The sequence below is a fragment of the Tyto alba genome, unplaced genomic scaffold, assembly GCF_018691265.1.
Source record: "Tyto alba isolate M040663 unplaced genomic scaffold, T.alba_DEE_v4.0 Super-Scaffold_12, whole genome shotgun sequence".
Lineage (NCBI taxonomy): Eukaryota > Metazoa > Chordata > Aves > Strigiformes > Tytonidae > Tyto > Tyto alba.
In genome coordinates, this window is record NW_024881274.1 from 1,473,916 (window position 1) to 1,499,527 (window position 25,612).

At 49.4% G+C, this 25,612-nt stretch overlaps 2 protein-coding genes across 4 annotated transcripts; one reads left to right on the forward strand and one right to left on the reverse strand.

The window, feature by feature from the left end:
- Nucleotides 1-803: 803 nt before the first annotated feature.
- On the reverse strand, nucleotides 804-11,981 carry CCDC43 (coiled-coil domain containing 43). The gene is made up of 5 exons (XM_042787041.1): nucleotides 11,691-11,981; nucleotides 6,532-6,619; nucleotides 4,229-4,364; nucleotides 3,499-3,557; nucleotides 804-2,258 (listed from the first exon to the last, which is right to left on the reverse strand). Exons 1-5 carry the CDS (start codon nucleotides 11,871-11,873, stop codon nucleotides 2,071-2,073), a joined length of 654 nt encoding a protein of 217 aa, XP_042642975.1. The 5' UTR covers nucleotides 11,874-11,981; the 3' UTR covers nucleotides 804-2,070.
- Nucleotides 11,982-12,183: 202 nt separating this feature from the next.
- DBF4B (DBF4 zinc finger B) lies at nucleotides 12,184-25,299 on the forward strand. Of its 3 annotated transcripts, XM_042787039.1 has the most exons (12): nucleotides 12,184-12,339; nucleotides 12,480-14,239; nucleotides 14,941-15,132; nucleotides 16,249-16,299; nucleotides 16,947-17,016; nucleotides 17,932-18,002; nucleotides 18,590-18,626; nucleotides 20,580-20,622; nucleotides 21,486-21,602; nucleotides 21,845-21,971; nucleotides 22,670-22,779; nucleotides 23,335-25,299. In XM_042787039.1, the coding sequence occupies exons 3-12, from the start codon at nucleotides 15,067-15,069 to the stop codon at nucleotides 24,716-24,718; spliced, it is 2,076 nt and encodes a 691-aa protein (XP_042642973.1). In that variant the 5' UTR covers nucleotides 12,184-12,339; nucleotides 12,480-14,239; nucleotides 14,941-15,066; the 3' UTR covers nucleotides 24,719-25,299. The 3 variants fall into 3 exon arrangements, with proteins under 3 accessions (XP_042642973.1, XP_032852430.2, XP_042642972.1); XM_032996539.2 differs by lacking the exon at nucleotides 12,480-14,239 and having other exon boundaries at nucleotides 12,193-12,339; XM_042787038.1 differs by lacking the exon at nucleotides 12,184-12,339 and having other exon boundaries at nucleotides 12,350-14,239.
- Nucleotides 25,300-25,612: the final 313 nt, after the last annotated feature.

Below are 25,612 nucleotides of genomic sequence, written 5' to 3' on the forward strand. Positions count from 1 at the left end.
AGGACCCAGCACAGCACCCAGGCTGGGCTGAGAAACGAGCTCTGGGGCCAAGCACAGCTTGTTCCTTCCCTGCAAGGCCCCGCAGGCGAGGGGAGGGGACGCACTTCGGGACACGAGGTGTGAGAGGACGGAGGAACTGCCCCACAGCAGCGAGCCCTCAGAAACACGGCAGCTGGGCGAGGGGAAAGCAAGGACACAGGCCAGGCTGGAGGGGAGCCCCCCTGTTGGAGAATGGCTCAGAGACAAGGGTCCTGAGCCCACCGAGCAGTTGTATGATCAGAGCCTGCTCTAGCTGCTGATGCTGAGCCTCACTAGGGTTTGCCTGCAGCTGCTCGCAGCTGCTGATACAGGAGGAATGTCAAGGACGCTTCAGCCCTGTGTACCGTGGTGTGTCGAAAACAGGTTAAGGGGAATTAGGAATAGTGGTCTGAGAAACTCAGTGTTATGATAACGGTGGTCTGAGAAACATTGTGTTACGGTACGGTCGTGTATCGAAAACAAGTCAACAGGAATCAGAAATAGTAGCATGAGAAACTTAGTGTTATGAGAAGCTTGTGCTGTAAGCTAACTGCAAGTAGGTGGACCGTGCAAATACGACCCTCAGAGCTTAAGCCAATCAGCTAGTGACTAGTAGGCATAATAATTATCATTGTCTGGATAAATATATGTACCCTGGACCAATAAAGACACACGTTGATTGATGCTCTATCTCCCACACTGAACCCGTCTCGGCGTGTCGTTCGTCCGCGGCTCCGCACCCCCCCACCGCGCCGCCCCCGGCAGTCACTCAGACAGGAACCCGCTGCTTGGCCAACCAGTTTTATTATTCAAGTCCAAAGATAAAGCAGTTAGATACTCACACTTGCAGCAGCTAGTGAAACAGGAGGCATGAACCTTTCATTAGACTGGTGGGGAGAGCAGGCGCTGGGCCCGGTAGCACCAGGAGCACCCCCCGCAGCTGGAGCGCAGGGGTGAGGCCCACCGGCTCCTCCTTCGCACTCAGTGGACAGAAATCGGCATCGTCCCCTCCAGAGGAAGGTGACAGCAGCACAAAAAAGGCTGGGAACAGCGGGTAGCAAGCCCTTTCGGGGGCGAGAGAAGCGTTCCAGCCCCCCCCGAGGCGGCTCCGCGCTGCAGCCGTGCCCGGTGCGAGCGACGGGCTCGTACACCCGGCGCTGCCAGCTCCCTCGCAGCCGCCCGGCGCTGAGCCACCGGTGAAGCATTCGCCCTGGCAACCGCCGGAGAGTAAGTCGATGTTCACCCCCATGAAACATCGGGGAGCACCATTTTCCAGCTACTGGCATGAAGCCTTAAAATAGCGTAAGGACTCAACCGATTTGCTACTGCTGTGGCTGATGCTCAAATCAGAGCAGCATTTACCTTACCCAGAGCCTGTGGGTGATGCAGTCTCGTAGCTGCAACTCATATATATTTCATAACATTTCCTTTTTCTTGCTGCAAAACAGCACTTGCCCTCGCTGAGGTCAGCTCCAAACCATGCTCTCAGCTCAGCCAGAACGAAGACGTAGTGTTGTTCTTGGCAGCATAAATACATGTATTTGCAAATACATTTTTCAAGGCTAGTGTTAAATAAATTCACATTCACCCTGTAGCAGCATGTCCTTAATTACATGTCAGAAAGGGGCTCTGCTCTGTTCTCAAATTGTAACATGCTGTTGCTGCAAACCAAGGCCAGCAGGCGGACGCAGCCAGCTCACAAGCCCTCTGCTACAGCTCATTTTGCTTTGCTTTAAGTGGTTAGAAATAAAACTCAAAACAATTTAAAAACACGGACATAATCACTTCACCGTTCTTTGGTACAGACATTGGCCACAATAACTGACTGGGACATCTGACACCACAAGCACATGGCACACTTCGAGTTTAACAGGTGTTTGAAATTTCTTTTCTGCTATATTAATTTAAAAAAAAAAAAAAAAAAAAGAAAAAGAGGAAATGCTTCCAAAGAACCACTTGCCAGCCATGTGCCCAGAATTTCTGCTGCTTTTTAAACACACATCATATTCGTAATTAATTTTATCCCTTGAGAGTCCAACTGGAAACCCCCAGCTATCGCTTCCGCTCGCCTTTCTGTGTCCTTTTCTTCTCCTTCTCCTTCCGCTCCTGCTTGGCTAGCTTATCCTTTTCTCGCTGGAGTTTATCTTGCTCTTTTTTTTTCTGGAACTCATCTCGCAGCAGCTCCCGTTCCAGCTTCCTGGCATTCAAAACATCCTCCACGTTTGTGTTTCGGAACAGCGCTGGCGATGCGTTAAGGGCAGACAACGCTTCCGCTCTGCAGCCGTATTTCAGAGCTCGACTGGCTTTAGCACCCGGGCTGGTTTATTCTACCTTCACTTTCTGATTTCCACTTCTGCTTCCTCACCAAGCATGTAAGGAATTTGGGAATGAGGAATGGGGAAAGAAAAAGGAATCTCTGCTTTTTTTCCCCAAATAGAAGAGCCACGTAGAGTAAATGCATGTTCCCTAGAAAAGGCCTTTTTCCTAGAAAAATCAGGTTGCCTACAGGTTCATAAGACTGATATGTAAAAAAGTTTGTAAAACCTCTACAGACTTACGAGGAAGGAAAGGAACACATAGGGGACAGCTTCCTCTAGTGGATTCGCTAGAGCCATGCACTGGACACGTATGCTTTACACAAGGTACGTGCACGTGCCCCTGCAGACACCGTAGGCAGGGAGCCAACGGCCGGCGGGCGCGAGGCGTCCCAGCCAGTCCCAGCGAACTGGGGCAGCTCTGCCCATCCCACCGGCCACGCAGGAAGGCGGCCGATGTGGGAACAGCAGAGGCAGCTCACACCAGGGACGCCCACGGCCTCGTGTCCTCCCTCCCACAGCGAGTGGTGGCAAATGCTTTGGGAAGAGCACGAGTAAGAGCGAGTGGGGGTCTCCGCTGCCTCTTCCTCTTAACCATCAGCAATGTACCAGAAATAATAAATTAGGTTTTACTTCTTAATTATGTGATAAAACCTGCTTCCATCTTCAACCTGCCAGCTGGTGTGCTCGAGGAATGTGTTGAGAAAAGCATGGGATACTTCGTCCCTGTTCACCATTAAAGCTCAGCTGCACCACAGCCTCACCAGTCTCACAGTAATTTTGTTTCTGTTGCACTTTTAATAATTCCTGACACAATTTACCTCTCTGGACACCGGTTAACATTAAGCTGATGTTCTGGGAGAATTATTAATAAGCATGTTCTGTGAAGCTTCAGAGGGGGTAGAAGAGAGAAGGAAGGAATAGAGGAGAGAAAAGAGAATGACAGGATCAGTCTCAGCTGTGCACAAAGGGCAGGGAGCAGATGGACCTCTAAATTTCATTAGGGGCAAGGTCAGGCTACATGGAAAGAAAAATGAATCACCAAACTTAAAAGGTAGCCCTAAAGAAACAAAAAGTATCAACACAGATAAGGAAGGATGGGAAACTCACCACAGAAGCTGCCTTCCTTCCAAAAAGCCTGGGTCATTGAGAATTCAAAGGATACATTTTTCTGATCCAATATTTACTGCTGTCGCAATCGATCCATTCTGTTCATCCTCACCAGTGAGATAATTAAGGAAATATGGACATCAGCAATGAACTTGTGCCTCTATACAGTCACACTTAACTCAAAACATGTCAAATTACAGTTTTATCAAGCCACAAAGCAGCAGCTAAAAATTAATGCAATCAAGGACCAGGCAAGCACAAACCCCCGCGTTCAGCTCCCTCCTGCTGCTTGAGTGCCAGGGACAATTCCCTCCTATTCAACTTTGCTCTTCAAGGAAAAACTTATTCTTCAGCACTACAAAGAGAACTTTAAACTCTCCCACTCTACACATACTCTCTCTAGAGGACCTTTTCAACTGAAAGCAAATCATCAGAAAGCAAGTGATAAATTCAATACACGAACTACCATGCACAGAGTTACCAGGAGGTGATTCACTCCCCTTCTGCAGCACACCCGGACTGGGCAAACCTTACCCAGCCGAGCACATGTTGGTGGGGAGTGTGGAAATGGAGGAGAAGCATACTCATACTGCCTGCTCGTGGCACTTCACAAACCAGGAGCTTGCATGCTTTTTTCCCCATGGAACTTACTCTATCATGGAGAAGGAAAATTTAACTTTCCCCACTTCTCCCCACTAGACACTGCAAAGGCTTTATTTCAGGAGATTTTTAATAAACATTGTCCTTCAAAGCACCAAGTCTTGACTGGGTCAGGAAAAGGATATTCCTCCTCATCCGTCACATTGGCATACTGGGCCAGGAGGGCAGCTTTCCTTTGCTTCTCTTCCTGGGAGACCTCCTTTGGTTTCACCACAATCTTGGCCTGCTTCTCCATCATGCTGGCAATGGCCTGGATCTCATCTGGCCGGGAGAAGGGTCAGAGCATCAGTCAGGCCCTGCAGACACGGCCGAGAGATGCCACAGGCCACGGCTTCCTACATCTGCAGCGCCCAAAAGGCACCGTCCCACTGTCACTGCCTGTGTCACGCCTGCAGGGAGGCAGCTGTCTCTGGGGACAATGCACCGAGCTAAAGGGAGAAGTCTCACCCAAAAATATCCCCCACCCTCCTCCCACGAGCTTCTCTCAAGGTCACTAGTGGTGCTGTCAATGCCAAGAGCCATTCTGGGGAATTCAGTCTCAGATTTGAGAGCGGGAGCTGCAGGGGAGCCACCGAGGAGATGGCTCAGGCCAGCGCGGCGTCTGCTGCGGTGATGTGGCACCAGCTTCTCCTCCCGAGGAGGAATTCCCCCGTGCTGTGCACAGCCACGATCAGACACTATTTTTCCTGGAGCAAGGGAAGTTTCACAATGAAACTTTTAAATCAGTAAGACTCTTGCTAATGAAAATCCATTTTACTCCAAATTGCATTCTCTTCTGGTTAAAAGCAGCTAAATATGTTTATTTACCTGTGTACTGAAAACCACATCAAATAGAAATTCTGAATACCTGAAATGACTGGTCAGTTTAATACTCTTTCTTTTCTAAGGTAACAAACAACTAATTTATCTTTTAACATTGAAGTTCTGCTGCCCATTTCTTAAAATGACATTTTGGTTTTGACACCAAATCTTTTCTAGTTTGTTAATAACTTATCCTCAGGATTTTTTTATTCTAAGTAGATACTGACTTCACTGGGGATTTACCCTTTTACGGAACCACAGTGAAATAATGAAATCCTTGCACTTCTAAGAACCTAGACATATACTGCTACCTCCCTTCTGTGACAAGTAAGAAAAATCCCCGCAGGTAACCAGCAGTATGAGCAGGAGGAGTCCAGCAGCAGCTTCCAGCAATTCCAATCACTTGTTCCCAAAAGAGGGATTTATTTTAGTTAATCCACAGAATAGCATAACTTCTCCCTGTCTGCAGCCAAAGGCAAGGTTAGGCAAAGGACAAGCTTCAGTGAATTTTCAGGGAAAGCCACTGAACTGCTGTGTGGTTCAGCCGCCTCATCTATAAAGAAGAGGTGAGCGATATTTGTGAAATGCTGAGGTTTAGACAAGAAAAGCGCTATAGAAACGCAGGCCTCACAATAAGGCTCACTGGGAGGACTATTTCTAGAATAGCATCCATCAGTGACAATATTCCATTTGCAACCAGAACCAACAAAAAAATGCAAAACAAACAAAAAGCAGGATTTAGCCCAAAGGGATGTTACATTGCCACAGGCTATGGTTAGGTCTGTGCGGTTGGAAGGTTACCAACTGATCCATGCAGTATGCTTAAACCAGCAAAATCTTTCCAGCATATGACTTCATTGTACTCCAGAGCTCTGCTCAATGACCAGAACAAGCCTCCCCGATGAACAAGACAGAGGTCTTCACTCCCGAGCTGACAGCTGAAGACGAGGGATGAATTCAGAGAGGGTACAAAGAAACAGTGGGGACTGGGAAAGGAGCAGCATTAGTGTAGCAGCAGCAGCCTCACAGAGCTTCCCACCCTACGAGCATTTATGGAAAAAAAGGACAGTTTTAAGAGAAGATTTTGAAAGAGGAAAATAAGGATGCTTTCCTGATGTGTACTGGGGTGAGCAGCCGCAGAAGGGACAGCACAGCTCTCCATAGGTGCAGTTGTAGCTGCATAAAAACACCTGCTTTCCAAACGAGCATAAACTGAAGTAGCATGGGCATTTGCTATTATATCACAATGACTGCATCTACCATCAGTGCTAATTGCCATCGCTACATTGCTAGCACTGAACGGAGAGAAAGCCCTAGCTGTTTCATGAAAGGAAATTGAAAAAAATCCTACAGAGAAAAGAGGGGGGAAAAAAAAAATTTTTCCTCTGCATTATGAACCCAAAGAGCAGCAGAATGCCAGGGACAGCCAAAAGTGAAACTACTCATTTCACATTTCAAAACAAAACAGTAAATAAGCAGCAATGGCAACAAGAAGCAAGTCAGATCTGCAAACATATTAGCAGCGTTGGTTTTATCTCCTAACAGGATGAACACACCGTTCTCATCTTGGTAAGACCCTGCAAATTACTCATACCACAAGGAAAGGCAGACCGAGCAGCAACACTACCTTCTTTTTTCTCTTTGGCGTCAACAATCTGAGATTCAGACCACTTCTCGACTACTTCCCTGCAAACATCGTTTAAGAGATCTTCTTCCTAGTAAGGGAAAAGAGACTTCTCAGTCTTGGAACAAAGTCGGTCTGCTTTAAACAAGCACGAATCAGGTAAGAAAAGCACCAGCTCCAAAGAATCTGGACACCCAGCAATAAGCTCAAGCGATACAGCTTTTCACAAGAAATCTACTCATTAAATAAACACAGAACTTTTGTTACCCTGGGACGATACAAGTCATGCGATGCACGCACTTGCTGACACAGCCCAGGGACTAGAGCATGAATGCCTCGATCCACGAGGCAAACACAAGGTGTCAAGCCTGCCACCCAACAGCTCTGCACCACGCCAGGCGATGCCGTATCACCACGGCTGTTTACTTCTCACGCAACTAGCAGCTGGCTTTCTAGGTGCAACAGCCTTACAAACACCGAAGAAAGGCCACCAGGGTATCTTCAGTGTAGGAAATCTACTGCCCAGCATCATCTCCCTTCTTGAGCAAGGCTACAGAGAAGCTACTTAAAAGCCACCTCCAAGCCAATCTCGCTAAAGTAAATAATTTAGACTGGATAAAACACGGGTGTGAGGGCCAGTACAGAGCTGAAACCACTTTGGTGGTACCCACAGACCATCTCCTCCCACCAGCAGAGATATTCTTGTCCCCCTTGACCTGCAAGGAGCATTAAACACAAGCTAGAGGTGGCAACGGAACGCATGCACACCACTGTTTATTACTGCAGGAAGAAAGGAAATGCACCCGAACAGCACCAGGATGGTATTCCCATCACCAGATCCTTCGCTTGCAGAGCTCCACCACAACTAGCTTCTCGGGACTGACCAACACCATAATTCAAGTTCCAGCAGTAGACAGGTGACACACTACTCCACCACATCGCAGTAGATGTGGTCACAGCGTTTCTGCAAGAATTGCCCAATATGTGAGTTCAGGTTACAGAAGCTGAATCCAGGCAAAAAGCATGATCCTGACAAAAAAAAGAAGTGTTTTGAAGAGTTACAGCCAGGAGCACTTCATCGGGAAAAGCACACAGGCAGGGAGTTTAAGTATTTTTTTTATTTTTTTTGCTCATTAACACTAAATGGGGTTTGCCCGCAGCTTAGAAAAAAACAGCAGCAGAGGGGCTTGAGGAGAGCTGATATCAAACAGAAACTAGCTGGCCAGGGACACATCAGGAATGAGCCAGCTGGGATCAAGACATCCCCTTCCCCTGCACCTTGGCAGGTCAGGCCGGTGCACTGCAGCTGTTAATGCTGGGGCTAGACCCAGGCACTGCCTGAATATCCTCACGGCCATCCTGCTCTCTCGGGGCAGCAGCACTGCACTCAAACAGGGACAAATCCAGCAGCAAAGCAACGGTGACCTCTTACTGGGGCTGTTCTGCCAGCCCTGACCATTGCCTACCCTGCCTATGCCGAAAGCTAGCTCTGAGAGGAGGAAAACCTGACAAACTCTGCCTAGAAAATAATTGCTTTTATAGGTGTGTAGGAACCAGCTCTTCACCATCTGCCCCTTTCCCCACTTTTCACAGCCCGCTGTGCAGTAATTGTCATTTCAAAGATAAGCACACCAAACCCCTGCACACAGACTTCCCACCAAAAAGACATTAGAGTTGACGATCTTGAAAACTTGAACACCAGATACCTATAAAAAACACCTTCAAGTTCCAGGACAGACTGTCACTGAGAACATCACCCACCCAGCAGAGCAAATCTCACCTGCATGGGGGACAGCAAAAAAATGGTTGAGTTCTCCACAACTCTGGGGCAGACGAGGAGATAAAAACATACACAAAAATCTCTCCACCTTTTGCTCCAATACAAATAAAGAGCAACTCAGAATGAAGTCCTCCCACCCCAAGCCTACAACAGCTAAGCACAAAATTCTGCTTGTAACAGGCAGATGACAGAACCGACACACAAAAGCGCAGAAAGCAGCTGAGCACCAACATAGTGAGCACGGCTCAGGGCCGTACACAGGTCCCCGGGTTGGGGGGGAGACACTACAAGGACAAATACGTGGGATATTTGAGGTGATCTGCAGAGAGACGGCAGAAGGACAAAGGGTTGGTGGTTCCCACCAACATCAGACTCCATTTTAAGAAGCCAACATGCCTTTAATGAGAGCAGATGCAGAGGACAGGATGATGCCTAATCTGCTAAAATCGGGTATAAGAACGGATGGTCGAGGTCTGGAAGAACCCACTGACCCCACTCCCACCAGGAAATGACAAATCCTCACAGGAACACATGCTGGACGAGCAGACCAGCAACAAGGATGATGTGCACAGAAACACCATTTCAAGTGGCAGAGGGACCCTTCCAGCCCTTAGACACACAGTAAGTCATGAAAAGATAACAAAAACCAGCACAGTTGAAGGACAGGGAAGACATGAAGGCTTTTAAGTGTCAGAAACACTCATAATAAAAGCCCTCAATGGACGGGCTCCCCGAGTGTGGGGAATACTGGCCCACTGGAATCAAGGCTGGCAAAACTATAATCAACTTTATATAAAGCCAGGAGAGAGGGTTGGGAAAGACATATTCCCTGGTTTCAGTATGCAGGAGGAAGAAAGTCAGGCAAGTGATAAAGGAACAGCGGCAAGTGGGAAGGAAAATGAACGGCAGAAGACTAACGATGGCAGAAATCTGTGCAACCTTCTAATAACAGTTTGAGCAATATGTCTAATTGTGTAGCGGTGGAGGCAGGCCTGTGAGGGGAGAACACAAAAGTGAGACATTTTAGCAATCCCAGAAGTGATGAAAAAACAGCCTTGGTGAAAGGAAACTAGAGAAAGGAAGAAATGAAAGACCAAAATAACAGCGTGTGAATGAACACAAATGAAGCAACAGAAAAGAAACGCGATGGGGCAGCCTGGGTGAAACTAAACCATTATGGGAAGAGCAAAGAAGTTCTTTCGGGCAGCGCAGGCCGTTTGCTGCAGCACCTTTCCATCTCACTGCGCTCTGGACGGAGACATCTAACACAGCACTGACTTCTGTGCCGCCGGGAGACTCGCTCCCCACGTGTAAGAGCAACCACTACTAATAGTGGTGGACTTCAGAGAGCTGAGGGTGCAACCGCCAAATATTTTCAACTAGTAATCCCCAAACAAACAAGAAATTATATTGTTTTAGAGGTTAGTAAATACAGAGAAAAAGTAACTATGAAAAATACAAGTGAGCTGGATTCTATCTGGTTTAAAGAACTAAACAGAAACAGATCTCGGTTCTAAGTTTCTGAATTTGAAATTGTTAGATCTTAATAAACCCTGGGAACTAATGCATGACTAAGGAACCATGGACACGAGTGCAGAGGTCCCCTCAAATCTATTTTCATGAGAGTTGTCAAAACCAAACAAACAATTACCTGGAATTTGTGTACAGAACAACAATAAAAGACTTGGCAAGAAAGGCCCCAAATTAATAAGATTTTTTCAAAAGTCAATACACAAATAAGGCCAGAGTCTACAAATAAAGGAAAAACACCATAACAACTAAAAAAGGTAATTAAAAAATGTGAGGGTTCAAGAGACAGAAATGTTTTACAAGATTTGCAGAAAAATCCAACTGAGGTCGAAACTGGAAATGAAGCAAAAGTCAGCTGCAATTGTGTCACAGAGAAGAAAACAAAGATAAGAAACGGGGCTGCAGTGCAACACATACAGGATTAGAAACAGCCCAAAGCTCAATGAACATGAAAACCCCGCACCAGTTCTCAAACCAGGGTGGCAGTGCAAGAGAAGGGCACCTCAGTGCTAAAGAGAAAAGGGGAAATATCAGAACGTTAATGCCACTGTGGGGCAAGGGACAGCCACCACGCTCCGCACCTCCAGAGCTCAGACAGAACACGCACAGTGAAACGTGAGGCCCGGCCAGGCTCTGCCTCTGGTAGGGAAATGAAGCAAGTCTGGTAATTACAGGCAAGTTAATTAACCTCAGCGGTTTTAGAACAGCATTTTCCAAAGCCATTTGGCTCTGCTCTTAATGCCAGCACGATGCACTCTTTGCTTCTCCTATCATTTTAGGCACAAAGCTACACTGGCACAGTTACACTTCTTTTAGAAACTACCTTACTGCTGGTGCTCCAGGGTGGGGAAGGGATGGTGGAAGGCAGTGAAGAGGTGCTCTGTCTTTTAGGAAAACCTATTTAAAATGGCATGCAGATGGTTAACGGAAGGAATGACATGATCTAGTTACCTGTAATAACCAAAAGCTGATTGTAGTGACCAAGTCCCTTTTTGTTTTGTGCTTCTGCACAGACATTTTGGGAGGAAATCAGCGACAGCCATTGAGCAGACTTATTCCATAGCAGCACACACTCGCTATTTAACATTTGACACTACAAAACATCCATTTATGCAACATCCTGCGATGCGGCTACTGTAAAAATCCTACAGCCCCCAAAGGAGACGACTATTGATGAGAAACTCTTTCCTGCAGTCTCCTAAGTTTTTCTCGGAATCTGGCAGAGGAAGAGGCGAGTGCTGCCCACCCCCAAGAGCAACGGCCTGTGCCCACGCGTGGCAGCTCGTGTCTGTCCCGGGTGGGAGCGGGACTGCAGCTGCGGCCCCGCAGACACCACGGCGCGGTGAGGAACAACAGCCACCTCGCACAGCTCTGGCTGGGCCACTCGAAACGGTCTGTCATTAAAAATCACCCCTTAAAGCTCACTCAAGCGCTACTAGGGAGCGACCCAAGCTCTGAGGCTAAGCCCTGTGTCCTCCACGCAAAAATAAAAAAAAAGTGACCCTTTTCTTCCCGCTCCACAGCGGCCACCGAAGTTTCCCATCTGGCCCAAACCGACCTCCCCAACAAAAAACCCCAAACACCTGAAACGCCCCCAGAAACGCCCCCCCTCGAGATGTCGAGGAGCCCCTGGGGAAGGCGGTTGTCCACCCCACGGCTTCAGGACAGCTACACCCGCGTGTCCCGCGTGGATCTCCACGCCAGTCCCCAGGGCGCATCCTGGGCGCATACGAGGGTCTCAGCGGGGAAAAAAAGAAAGCTGAGGAGCACGGACCGGGTGGCGGGACCCCCCCGGGGCGGCTCGTTCCGCCCGGCCCGGCCGCCGCCGAGGAACCCCCGCGCCGTCCCTCACCAGGCAGGCGGCCAGGACGCCGCGCAGCGCCTCCAGCCGCTCCTCGTCGCTCTCCTCCTCGCGGAGCAGCCCCTGGATGTAGGCACCGTAAACGGCGCGGTCAAGGCCCAGCGCCTCCAGCCGCGCCGCCAACCAGGCCGCAAAACCACCGCCCTCCGCCACCGCCCCACCGGGCGCCGCCATCTTGGAGCCGCGCCGCCGCGCATGCGCCGGCGGGGGGAGTGGGGGGGGGGGGAAGCGAGCGGGGAGGGGGACGACGGTAGCCGCGGAGCCCAAACTTGTGGCAGCGGCGGGAGCGCGGAACGGGTCACCGCGGGCGGGGAGCGGCCGTGCCCGGTGGGGCGGCTCGGCGGTGCCCGCTCCGCATCCTTCTCCTCGGGAGCGGCGAACCGTGCCGTGCCGTGCCGCGCCGTGCCGTGCCGTGCCGCGCCGTGCCGCCCCGGCTGGGAGCGGAGCGGCGCGACCCTGCGCGGCCGCCGTGAGGGGCGGGGCGGGAATTTAAATGGCGGCGGCGGCGGCGCTTCCCCGTCAGGCCGGCATGGCGGGCCCGGCCACCCCTCGGCCGCTCCGCGGAAAGTCCTTCTACCTCGATCTGCCGAGCGGGCGGAGTGCGCGGGAGCTGGCGGAGACCGTCCGGCGCCTCGGCGGGGTGAGCGGCCGCGGCGGCTCCCGGGGCCTCCCCTCGGATGATGGGGGGGTGAGGCGGCCCCATCTCCGTTCTTGCTCCATTCTTCTATCAGCTCTTTTCTTTTTTTTTTTTTTTTATTAACGGTTTCCTTACTTTCTCAGTTGCTCCCGGTTGCAATGTAACCGCACGGCTCCCCGGTGGGCGCCCGGCCTGGCCTCGCCTCGCAGCCGGAGGGGAAGGAGGCCGCGCTCCATCGCCTGCTGCCTTTCTCCTCGCTGCTGATTCTTTCCGGACCTCTCACGGGTTTGCTGGGCAGCGTGGGCCTGCTTGTGACCAGCTGCCACGAAAACTCATTGCTCCTGCCTTCCAGGCGGTGGCAGCCGGTTGCCTGGTCCTGGCAGCATCTTCTGGATGGTGGTAACCGGTTGTCTAGCAGTGGGAGTGCATTCCAGATGGTGGTAACGAGTTCCGTGGTAATGAAAGTGCCTTTTAGTCGCGGGTAACTGGTTCCTTGGTCCTAGGAGCACCTTTCAGTAGGTGGCAACTGGTTGCCTGGACATGCAGGCACCTCCCAGGTGGTGGTAACTGGTTATATGGTGAGGGGAGTGCTTTCTGGTAGGTACTAACTGGTTACCTGGTGATGGGAGTGTCTTCCAGTTGGTGATAACTGGTTCTCTGGCCCTGGGGAGCACCTTTTGGGTGGTGGTAACAGGTTGCCTTGTTCCCCCTCATCCCTCACAACAGTCTGTGGAAGCTTAATTTTTTTAAGGAAGTTGTGAGACTTCCAGATGTTTCCAGGAATTCAACATAAGGTAAAGTAGGATAACACCAGCCAAGTCTCTTTTGTCATGTAGCTGTGTGCTTTTCTCATGGCTTTCCCAGAAGAGCCATCTAGACCCTTCCCCCTGTGAAGTTATTGTTTGGGTGGATCCATAAAGCATTTGTCATGGCCTCTGCAGGTTTCCTTGGTGCTGATATTGCTCAGCAATTCCTTATATCCTCTCCCAAGACTCTTTGAAAAGTATCATCACTTCAGTCACCTGGGCTGGAACTGAGGACAGGGGTTGTACCCAGCAGCTGGTCATGCATCTGTTTTCTCTTTCAGTTTCCATATGATTCTTAAGCACAGTTTGGTCCTAATAGTTGTTACTGTTTGTTTTCAGACTGTTTAATCTCTCTCTTTGAGGCAGATTTCTCATGCGCACCCCAAAACTTCCTTAAATCCTTCAATGCTACACACAGCTGTGAAGTCTTCATTTAGTTCTTACTGCTGGATCTCTGCTGCCAGGAGCACGTGTTGGCTCTAGACACACGAGGGAAGCTGGCTTGCATGTTTTTCCCTGTTTTTTAATCACACTTTCGTGCTGAACTTGATGATTTCTTTCTATCTTCCCCTGGATGTACCATCAACACTCAGGGACACTCTCCTTGTAGCATCTTTTATTTAGCTGTACATCTTCAAGTTGGAGAACCGCTTGCTCCCAACTTAGCTGCCACATTGCTTAGAAATAGTTTTAGCCTTTTGACTGTCCCTCTAGTTTCTTATCAAACATCACCTCAGGTCACTTCCCGCTCTGAAATGCAGTCCACTGGGAGTGGAGTTCTCATTCCTCTTGCTTCTGTGGAGATACTGAATTTAACTACACCATGGCCACCATCTGTAAAACAGCTCTTCAATAGTAATATCCAAATCCAGGTCTTACCTGTTGTTCAGAACCAAGTTAAAGGCATCTTATGGCCTTGGACTTGAATGTGGCGTCTTGAACTTAGCCTTGATGTAGAGGTGGTAAAATCCTGGAGCGTTATTTGGACAGTGAGATTTTGATTTACTCTCTCCTGTGCTTGCAGTCCCCCTGATCTCCTGTAACACAAGTCTCCGTTGCAGGGCAGCTTGCAGTGTCACTTGTGGCACTTCACACAGGTGAGTCCGGGATCTCAATCCACAGGGATCTGTAACGCAGCAGAACCAGCTTGTTCTGCAACCGTGATTCAGACTGCTCAGATCTTTCTCTTCCTGTGGGCTTCATACCTGTGCCTTAGTGTCCCATGACTCTCTGTCTTCTGCTGAGTTTCTGATAAGCCTGCTGTTGGTATGCCAAATTTTGGGTTTCCACCTCTTCCTTGGACTTCTAGATTCTGTGCAAAGGTGTGTGCGTGTGTTCTGGCTTTCAGGTTCCCTACTGCCCCGTTCTGTGTGCAGCTGCTTGTCCCAGCTGTTCACTTTCTACTTTATGTTGCTACAATGTGCTCTGTTTTCCTGAGAACAACTCTTGCACACTGATGCATGGTGTCCAGGGGCTTTTTCTCAGCTATGACTTTTTTCTGAAACCACTGCTTGAAGAGTAGATAATGGTAGACAGCATAATGGAAGTCTCGGTCTGAAGGTTCTTGTGATTATTTGCAGTGTACCTCTAGGGCACGCATTCTCTGTGCATCATGGGATCCCCTCTCCCTCTGGGAGACAGTGGTAAGGAATGGAAGAGACTTGTTGAGATGAATACTTTCAGCAGCCCCTTAACTGTGTGTGGGGTTAAGCTAAAGGCAGTAGTTCTTGTTTAGCAGGACTTTTTCAGCTCAGAGTTGCACAGTTTCAGAGCTGCTCTGTTCTGTCTCTTGCTGCAGGTGATCGAAAGCTTCCTAAGCAAAGAAGTCAGCTATGTGGTTTCCAACAACAAAGAAGCTAAACAAGACAAAGCCAGGACTCAGACCAAGAAGTGGAGCAACGTAACTTCAGAAGATGCAAAAGCCATGAGCCCAGTGCCTTCTACCTCCAAAGGGAACCATAGCAGACCTCACCAGAAGCCACCAGACACTGTAAGAGTTATAAAGGTTTAGGCCACCTCAAAATTTGGCCCAAGGGATCTGTAAAGTAGAACTTGAGACCAGTGTTGGAAGATAAAGTTGCTCCTGCCCTGAGCAAACATGCTGTGGTTCTTTTTCCCTTGGTCTGGCTGTTCATATTTATACCCGTGTTCCTTGCATCTGTGCATCATTGTCCGCTCAAATGTGCATGTCACAGCTTTGAGCTAGTAAACAAGGATATCTGCTCCAATGGCAGAGGAAATAGAGGGCTTGGCTGGCTTTCTAATAGAATAGGCAATCATCCTGATTCAGAGGTGTCTAGAAAATCCAGAGAAACGTAGACAAGATAAAACCACTGCAGGCTCTGGATGTCTGCTCACAGACCCAGATAGGGCAAGGCCATTGCAACCTGGGAGGAGATCTACAAGGGCAGCTCACAAGGAGAGATTTCTCTAGGTCCTGTTCACCCTGCTGGGGCTGGGATTTCTGGTCAGTAGTGCTTGTGGCCGAAGCTCCAATGTCCTGCATTGAACACTGGTGTCTGCTGGAAGTTGTGACTGTGGGGAGAGCCCACCAGCCCAGTCTAGGCCACAGGCATCTCTGCCAGCTGGATCTGGACCACCTGCAACTGGGAAGCCTGAGCTGGTGTCAGGGGTTTGACTCAGTGTTTGTTCCCCTGTCCTTGCTCACAGTGCTATCCGTTTGTCTTACAAAGACCTTAACTTATTGGCTGAAACCATTGGCTTGCAACTGAGACTCAGTTCCCAGGAAGGGTTAGCAAGGATGTTCCTAACCCCTGCCAGCCTGTTGGGATGTGGCAGATGGAGTTTCCGAGTGAAGTTGTTGCTTCCTCTTGGCTCATTCTGGAGTATTCACTGCTGTTCAGTAAAAGCCAAGCCTTGGCCAAACAGCTGCTTAGCATAGACCTAATGGGTGTCTCTGCAGTTGGTGTTCTCTGGAAATGCTCGCCCCTGCTGTCTTTGAGATGAAGTCTTGGCCAGACTCCCCTCCCCAGCAGAGAGCCAGTATCACTAGCAATCGTTCTTACTGGACAGCCACACTGTCCGCAGCTTGCCGCTGCCTGGTAGCTCTTTGCTTTAACGTAGTACTCAGCTCATTTCTCTGCAGGCCCTGATCAGCAGGGGGAAGGAACTGATGCAGAAGGCCATGAAGAATCAGGTGAGCAGTGTGTGGATGGGCTTTTTTCTAGCTGGGTATATTCGAAGTACTGCTGAGCAGTGCAGAACCAGTGCCAGCCGCTTCTCCAGAGCTCCTGCCTGCTGAAGGGAGCAGAATCTGGGGCTGGTAAAGGTATGAAGTAGTTGCTTCTGGCTCTGCAGAATATTGTGTGGTGCTCCTGGGCACTGTTCTTCATGGAACTATGTCATCTGTCTGTGTCAGTACTTTCTAAGGCCTTTCCCAGTGCTAAACACTATGGATGCTAAACACAAGAGAATTATTAACAGAAGACCCATTGTTAGATGAATTTTTAGCCTAGAAGGAGCTAAAGCCACATAGCTGGGGCAAAAGGCTCCCCTGGAGTCCTTTCACTAATATCAGAAATGGCCAAAAGAATCTCAGTGCCCACTTAGAAGCTCATGCTATAGCAGGGATTAAAAATTTGACCTGGACGCTACTGTTAATTTGGGGTATATAAAGCATGAGTTCGAACCATTTCTGCTGTGCCCTCATTTTAATAACAGCTACGCAATGGTCTGTCGATTGGGCAACAGGAAAATCTCTCTAAACTAGATCTAGAGCTGCATGCGCTTACACAGCCATCTCTGCTTTGAGCTGTACCTTGCCAAACCTCTCTGTTTGTACAGGACACCTGCAGTGGCAGCAGTATCCTTGCCAACGCTCGCCTGTGGGGAGTCCAGATCTTGCACGTGGATGGTATCCTTCTCTGGAGGCTGAATAATTAGTGATTTTTGAGACAGGTGGAGCAGAAGTGATGTAGCGAGTGTGGTACAGGAGAGGGAATAAATTGCAAGCAATACCCAGTGCTTGACTGATGCCGTCCTGGCCATGGCTAGCGAGGCCTGCCCTTCAAAACCCAGATTAACCTGTATGCATAGAATATGCTACTGTCGCATTTACAAGAGCAAACACTGTGTATGTTGTAATATTAGAAGGTGTTAATAGCTTGGTCAGTGCATTAATTTGTTCCAAAAAGACCATTTTTACTAATTGACCTGGAAGTACAGATAATGATAATGGCAGGATTTGGTCGATTTTAATTAGGAAGTGCTGATGTTTGAGGATCTGTGCTGGAAGGCACTTCCCATCTCAGTGATGAATGGGGAGGGGGTGATGGGAAAGACAGATGGTGAAACTCTGATTCTAATAATAGGTCTGGAGTAAAAGGTTCCTGAGTGTCCTGTGACAGTGACATACGGCCATGGCTGAGCTTGTCTGGATGCGTGATGGAGGCAGCTGCTGCTAGTACATGTTCCTGAGCAGCCAGCCCTGCTGAACCGCAGCAGTGTTGCAAGCCTGTCAGGGCTTTCATGTGCCAGGGTCTGGTCTGCATGCTGCAAAATTCCTAACAGCGTCTTGTTTCTGCAGAGACTTAAAGTCAGCCTGCAGCTCTGCTGAAGAGCAAAATGGGTGCTGTCCCTCAAAGCACTCTTTCTTGGCTTCCTCTTGGGCAAGTTAGCTGTGTAGTGGTGGTGCTCTGCCAGGTGATGGCAGGCTCAGGTGCTCTGTGCTTTTCCCTGGTGTGGATGGGGAGTTACACCTGTGCTGCAGCTGGTGCAGGGGAACAGCTCACCTTTTCTTGTTGAGCTCTTTGACATCCCACCTGCACAGAAATGTTGTCGTACACTCAACAGCTGCTGCATGCCATCTCAGGAGCAAGGAAACGGTGCCAGAAGATAGAGGTAACTGACTTCACTCCAGCCAATTCGGGGTGCTCAGGATCCCTCAGTAGCTCTAAGCAATCCTTCTAGCTCCTCTAGTGCTAATGGCCTAGTACGCAGGGTGATCTCCTAGCTTTCCATCCAACACTGGGCAATCTGGTGCTTCTGTTTATTGATGGAGCTGACAAAAGAATTTTTCCTTTTATAAAGTAGAGGTAAAACCAGATGAGAATGAGGCAGCTGTTAGTTATCAATGCTATCTCTAGCACTGCTAATACTGATTTTGACCTTTAAGGGACTACAGGTAAAATGCAGATCATGTGTGACTAATACACTGGCTGTCTGAAGTATTTTTTTAATGCACTGGGGAGCTCGGTGAGAAGGTAGGGTCTAAGATCAGAGAGTGGCAGCCTGTATATTGTATTTAAATTAAATCTATGTAATTTGGGAGACAAAATATTAGGGGGAGGTGATGATAGGAGTCTCTGATGCAGGAGCTTTGAAGTGATGGGTGAGACTGCTGTAATCTCAGTTTGCTGCTCTGGGATCAGTAATTATAGTTCTGCCTTTGCTGGCTCCCATACTAAATATGTCACTCTTTCCTTTAGGCAAAATGCCTTGCATCTGGATCAAAAATTCGCAAAGGTAGGCCTGGAAGTTGTGCTTCTTTCTACACTCAGATGCAGAGCTGCTTGAAGAAGCCTCATTTAAAACTTGAAAATCCATCTGAGACTTCAGCAATAGAAAATATGCCAACTGTTAAGGCACTTTCTCTTGAATGGGTTTTTCACTCCTTGTCTGAGTCTAGCGGCAGCCTCCTAATACAGCTGAGGATGTTATCCCTTTGATTTCAGGCAGTGTTTTTAAAGATCCCATACAATGCTTGCAGCGCAGCTCCCAGAATCCTGAGTCACCTGAGAACTGTGCTGCTGGCACTGCACACCAAATCCACTGGCTCAAACAAAGTTTTGAAGAATAATGCATCCTACAGAGGAGAGCGTGTTCCTCACAACCCACTCACTTCTGTTAGGCTGAAATGTACTGCTGAGACACCAGTCTAGGGATAACACTTCCAAAGGAGGCAGGAGGGGGGGGAAAAACAGGTTCTCATCTGCAATTAGACAAGAGCCAATTGTGGTACTGAGATTGGCACCAGTGATGTAAGTCACTTGCTCATCAGAGAGTGAATGCTCTGTAATATCTCAGAGCAGGTTGCAACCTGGATTATATGCGTGGCACTCTGAAGATTATTTTCCAGTTTGGGGAGGGGGAAAGGTGGTGAAAAAAGGCTCAAAAAGCTGTTGGATAAGGCAGATTGTCTGCTGCAGGCTCAGAGCTCTTCATTGTGGCATGCTCTGAAACCTGCCTGGAGACTTGTGACAGCTGAACCATTTGTCACTGTTCAGCACTCTGCCTTGAGAGCTCAGGACCTGCGCACCAGTCTGAGTTTTATCCAGGGCCCTAAACATGGTCTTGCTTTCAGAAGTGCTAAGCGTTTGGCAGCATTTACGTGGAAAAATTGATCCTGTACTTAAATAGCTATTTTAGTGACAGGAAAGCACATTTGATGCAAGCTCAGGATGAGGCTCGAGGTACTAACTGGTAAGGACAGGTGGCCTCAACCAACCTTTCTGGAGGATGAAGTTAAATTTTCTTTGGAGAAAATAGCATTGAGTGCCAAGATCACAAGAAAAAAAACACCTCACCCTTCAGAGGCAATAAAGGAGAAACAAGAGGCTTTGTTTCAGGTTCAGGCAGGTGCCCTGTGGGAATACCTGGGTGTTCATTTTTTCTTAACCTGATCTGTACTACTATTTCCAGGCCGAGTGTAAAGTTATCACTTGAGTTGAACATACCTGTGAGACAAGAGGGACCTGGTAGCCTCTTCTCCCAGCCTGGATCTGAAAACCTTTTCCCTGAATGTACTGCTGAGGCTTTCTTCTGCTCCTTTAATATATATTATGCCTCTGGAGGAAGCATAGCTACTATTTGCCCCCAGGGACCAAGCAAAGGCCAGATACTGCTCTTTAGTGTTCCAGGCTTGGCTATGCAGCATGTTGGTTTGGCTCCAGCAGCTCTTACTGCTTTGACTTAACCATCCTGGCCTGGGCTGTTCTCAACTCTGGGCTGTTGTGTAAAGGTAGAGGGAGAAAAAGGTGCTGGAAGGGTTGATGCAGAGCTCGGTGCTTGTTTCTTATAAACTCATCTCTCGTGCTTGCCGGCATGTTGCTTTGAGGATGTGTGACAGTTTTTAGGATTGGAATTGGAATTGGAGACTTGGGGTTAAGTCACTGGCTGATAAGACTGAGCAGACATTAAAGATGCAAGGGGCTTACCTGGATGTTCTTTCAAAGGTGGAAATGTTCCATGGTTGGGCAACCTCTAGGGTTTAGTCACTCTACTGAATACTCTGGAGGCAGGCTGGGGGTTGTAGATTGCTCAAGGAGCTGTTTTGGATGTGCGTAGCCATCATTTGGCATTCATGGGTGTCAGAAGTACTGATGAGCCTGGCTCTGTAGCCCAGTTCTGCTGGGGAATTAATAAGTAGGAAATTTGGCCTACTACAGGGCAACTTCTAACCAGCTTGCTTTCTCGCAGGAAAATTGAAGCCCCCTTTTCTGAAGGTTGAAGACCAGAGCAGGTAAAATGAGGTCTTTCTCAATATCATACCTTAAAACTTCAGGGTCTCCCAGGGAAGGTGTCCTTTACTGGTTTTATCTGCAGTGAATATTCTCTCCACAAGGCAGAGCATGACTTCTCTGAAGACCCTGTTACACACTGGGAAGTTGACACTCGCCTAGAGGGAGGCAAATGGAGTATAGAGAAATAATCTAGGTGGCTCATATGTCGGAGCGGGGAAAAAGGTGTTAAATGAGACTTGACAACAGAGTTTGCTTCCTTGTTCAGATTCTGTTTGTGATCCTCAGCAGGTCACTTAATCTGCTTGAGCCCTCTGAAATGAGGAAAGAGATTGAAACACATGAGGTCAGGGCCTGTAACTTGATTACAGCATCCAGCACAAGGGGATCTGATCTCTGGTGTTTCTAACAACTCTGTAACTCTAACGGTATCCAGAGCGCTAATTAATTATTCTGAAGACAACATTTAAGGCAGCTGCAGAGTCAAATATTAGGGTTTACATGCTGCATGCAATAAATTGTGAAGAGAGATATGTTTTCTGGGAACCAAACCTTCCCATGCTGCTGTGTAGCTGAAAATACTGCACTGGATGCTGCTGCTGTGCCCTGGGGGCAGAAGGTGGGTTTTTAGCTGAGCAGGCAAGCCTGCCTTCTGTCTGAAACATCCCCTGCGCACCCCCCCAAGTGCTGTTACTGGGAATTGGGTTTAGTACTTCCAGTGAGAAATGGGAAATCTTTGGAACAGACAAATGAAAGGACAGTGATGGCCAGTATGCCATCATAAATGAGCCGCTCTGAGGGAGGGACAGCTCTCTAACCATGCTATCACTGCCAGAAGTCTGATGTCCTGATCTGCTGCTTTCAGGCAATTCCGACCCTTCCATCACCAGTTCAAAAGCTTTCCCGACCTGAATTTCCTCGCACCCAAAAGCTCCAGCCCATTTGAGCCCCTGAAAAGCCTCTCAAATTCATGCAGAACCAGGTAGGTTGTAGCTCCTCCTGTGCAAGTTTTTAACCCAACTCCTCTGCTAACAGCTGCCCGGCTGGTTCCTGGGATTTAAAGAATCCCTTGCCTTCTGGATGTGGGTGAAAGGAGCCCTGTTCTGGTTTAAACAGCTGTAGATATAAAAGGCAGCACTGCCTCCCTGCTCCTTATGTCAGCAGCTGGGTACCTGCCGATGCTGTCAGATGAGGGCAGGGAAGATCTTTGCTGTTACCTTGCAGGGGTGTGGAGGGCTGTCCAGTGCGCAGCGAGGGGGAGAAGAGCCCCCGATCCACACCGGTCACTGTGCCAAAGAAAAAGAGGGGATTTTGTGAGTGCTGCCAAGAGACCTTTGAAGAGCTGCAGAAGGTAAAGGCTCCCCTGGGACCTGGTTCCTTGCAGAAGTTACAGGGCCCCACTCAGCAGCTTGGTTATCGTGATGTGCCTGTTACCACTATATCCTTCTGGAAGGAAGGCAGACTGCTATACATACAGCCTTTGTGGTACCTCATAGGATCAGCCTCATAGATGAATGCTGTAGTGTATCTGTGCTCTGACTACCTGGTTTGTGCAAACAATGGTTTTGAAGATTCGAGCATGACACGCTCATCTCTGGGGCTAGGAGAGCCTCAAGGATCATCCCCTCACCTGATCTGTAAGGTGGGAAGCCTGTTCCATGGTAGTCAGGGGCCACAGGCTGATAAAAAGGTGGGAAGAGGTTTTTTTATCTCCTGTAAGATGCCAGTGTGGCTTTCAGAGCCCAGCCTTTAGTGATAGACAGTACTTATTTGGATTCTGCGTTTTTACTAGCTGCTGGGGAAAGCTGTAGGCTGCTGTTAGATACAGACACAACCTCCTCATCAGCAGGTGTCTATGGGAACAGAATACTCACTGTAGGCAACCACAGCATTGCCTGTATTTCCCAAATCTGCTTCGAAACAGTGGCTCTATCTAGTGAAAAGACTGTTTGCCCTCTAGCCTGTTAGGCTGTGGCAAGTGGCTGTTACTGCAGATTTCCCCCCTGTGAAAGGATAAGTGTTGCTAAAAGGGCCTTTGCCACCTTCCAGCACCTCCAGAGCCCCCAGCACAAGCAGTTTGCACTGGACGACTCACAGTACGCCCCTGTGGATCATGTCATCTTGCAGCTCACCAACAACTTCGTGGAGCAGCCAGCCAAGTAAGTCTTTGCCAAACTGGTAAATCCTGGAACCGAAAAGCAGCATGGTGCGGCACAGCACACTCAGGGGAACAGGACCTGAGTCTCTGTGCAGCTGTGGCACCGGGCCCTAGCTCATGCCCTCTGCAGAGAGCTGTGGCTGACTGCAGGACCAACCTGGCACCTGCCAGGCAGAGCTTAGACAAGCCATGGAGATGTTCTTGCGTTTCTGTGGCTTCTCTGCTTCAGGGAGCTCCCCATGGATTTCTAGTGCCTCTTAAACTAGGAAGGGCAGCTGAGCCCATCTCTTCTGCGTCTGATGCAAACCCCTCTGCTCTGTAGCACTGCTGTGCCCAGGCCCTGGGCTGTTGAGAAGGCTGAGAGATCCCTTGTGCTGCCAGTCTCCTCTGCCAGCAACAGTATCACTGTTTGCTGAGCCTCACCAGTCTAAAATTTCTTACCGCTTCCTGAGCAAGGGCTTTGAACACCCTGCACTGCAGAAAATGCTTCATGTCACTGGAGGAAGGGTGTTGCTAGGCCTAGAGAGAGTGAGCATTAACTGATGGTTCTTCTCAGGGTGCCTCGGTCCTGCCTGACAGATGAATACTTAGCGCCTCAAGCACAAGTTACTGGAGGGATTGAGGCGCTGACAACAGACCTGGAAAAGAGAAGGGAGCAGCCTGAGCAGGGTGCTGTGGAGCTGTTAACTGATACAGAGTGTGATCACGGCCTGAAGACCAAGGGCTGTTCCCCTTGCCTGCCTGGGGACAGGGTCAATAATCCCAGAGGAGGGAGCTTGTCGAAGAACTGCTCTCTGGGGCTGCCTGTTGGAGCAGGACTCACCAGAGGGGTCTGTGCTGCGTGTGGCACCACGGAGGAGTCTGCGGTGGGGGATACAGATTTGGGCTTGGCTCCTGACCTGGGCTGGGAGACTCACGTAGAAGCTACTCGTGTCAGAGAGGCAACTGCTGCTTCATCTGAACCTCATAAACAGCAAGTGCTTGGGTCTACCAGCCATCTTCCAGAAGCACTGCCTACCTCCAAGAAACGCCAGCTCTCCTCCAGACAGAGCACCCAGGTGGGAAAGAAGCCCCGGCTGGAGGTGGGTGGTGGCCTCTCTCCATACAAGCAGACAAACCCACTGGATGGTGGGATGGGTGGACAGGGTGCAGGACAGACATCTGAGCCGGGCTTGCCTGGTGTGGTGGAGGCTGGCAGCTTGCCCCTAAGCACAGAGCTTTCCAACAGACCTCATAGCTCCCTTGGTTTGGCCCTGTGCCTGTGCGGGAACCCTGGGGACCCTGCATCACGGCCGGGTTCCCTTGGAGCTGTGTCTGTGGGCTTTGATCCCACAGAGGCTGCTGCAGCCAGCACTGTCAGCAAGGGTGGCTGGAGCGAAGCAAGCGTGAGTTCCCAAGGGAAGCAGCTCAGAGGGGAGAATGAAAACACACCCAGAAATGTGAATAGTCCCGATCTGCAGAGCACAATGAGCAAGACCAGCTGTCGTACTGGCTGGTTGCCCTCTTCAAAACTGCCTGTGGCTGAAGCCAGATGTTGCGGCTCTCTCTGTGTTAGAGCAGCAGAAAAAATAGCACCCAAACTACCTGACCTGCCGGGCCGCAGCGGAGAGTGGGCTCCGTGCCCTGGGCTCCCACATAACGCAGAGGCTGATCAGGACTTCAGCAAAAGTTCTGCGTCGGACTGGGATGCCCAGCTGTTCTCCACACTAACAAGTGTCCAGGGTGGCAGGGTTCAGACTGTGAACAGGGACTTGCTCCAGAGGACACATGTCAATGTGAGGGACAGTGAGTATGAGTCTCAGCTCTGCTCAGTCCTGAAGCAGAAGGCAGAGCTTGCCTGGGCAGGCAAAGAGGACAAGAATTGCCGGAACTGCTCCACAGAGACAAAAGGAGCTTCTTTCCCCATACTTGAGACCTTTTTCAGCAGCTGGACCAGCTAAAACCACCTCCTGACAGTTCTCTGGGCTTTTAGCGGGAGCTATGGAGCGGCTGGAAAGGGATTTAACAAGCCACCTCCCTTTCAGGACCAGGAGATACTGCTGAGAACCAGAGAGGACTGTCAGCTGCACGGTGGTCTCCAGACACCGCAGACAACCTGGGCAGCTCTCCTCTTGGGAACTGATGGGTGATGCAGTGGTTTCACCATCCTTGGCTGCAAGAGGGGCTGGGATCTTCCCTCCTCTCTGCTGGTAACATTTAGAGCCAATAGCTTCCTCCTTTAACTCGTCACTGGGCTGCTGACAAGATGGTCTTTCTCTAGAAAAATCTGTTCATCAGGAATATGCTCTTTGCCCTTCCCAGATTGAGAGCATGGCCTGTTCCTCCTCTAACCTAGTCCTTGGAGGTGCAGAGATGGTGGAGAGGAGTGCCCTGGGGGTGAGATCTGTGTGCTTCCTGTGGTTTGGGGTTTTGTTGGATGTCTTCAAGTGTTTACAGATGTTTATAACTGGTACTAAGTTGTGGTTTGTTTTTTTTTAGCAAACTTTTAAACTTTCAAATAAAAAGGAAGATGGGATCCTGCTCTGCTGTATACTGGGTAGAACTTTTATGGTGGCCTAAGCGTATACAAACTCAATCTTGTGAGAAGTCCATCAGTAGAGTCTAGGTGATGGCTGGACAGAAGCCTTGCTGGAAAGGATCTGTGGGTGATGGTGGGCACCGGGTTGAATGGGAGGCAGCAGTGGTTCTGGTAACATAACGTCACCCCATACGTGGTTTGCCCTAGGAACAGGGTCAGCGGGCTGCGGGAAGCTGTTGTACCCAGTGCAGAGGTGGCCACGTGTGGGATGGCCCTCAGTAGAGGCATGTGGAGAGTAGTTGATGGGAAACTAATG

Bases quoted from the DNA above. Each gene is read 5' to 3' on its own strand.
- DBF4B (XM_032996539.2), top strand. From the start codon at position 12,193: ATGGCGGCGGCGGCGGCGCTTCCCCGTCAGGCCGGCATGGCGGGCCCG. The intron at 16,300-16,946 runs GTGAGCAGTGTG...CTGTTTGTACAG, and splicing joins AGAAGGCCATGAAGAATCAG to GACACCTGCAGTGGCAGCAG. The intron at 18,003-18,589 runs GTAACTGACTTC...TCTTTCCTTTAG, and splicing joins AACGGTGCCAGAAGATAGAG to GCAAAATGCCTTGCATCTGG.
- CCDC43 (XM_042787041.1), bottom strand. From the start codon at position 11,873: ATGGCGGCGCCCGGTGGGGCGGTGGCGGAGGGCGGTGGTTTTGCGGCC. The intron at 4,365-6,531 runs GTAGTGTTGCTG...TCTCCCGGCCAG, and splicing joins CGCCAAAGAGAAAAAAGAAG to ATGAGATCCAGGCCATTGCC. The intron at 2,259-3,498 runs GTATCCTTTGAA...ACGCATCGCCAG, and splicing joins AAATATTGGATCAGAAAAAT to CGCTGTTCCGAAACACAAAC.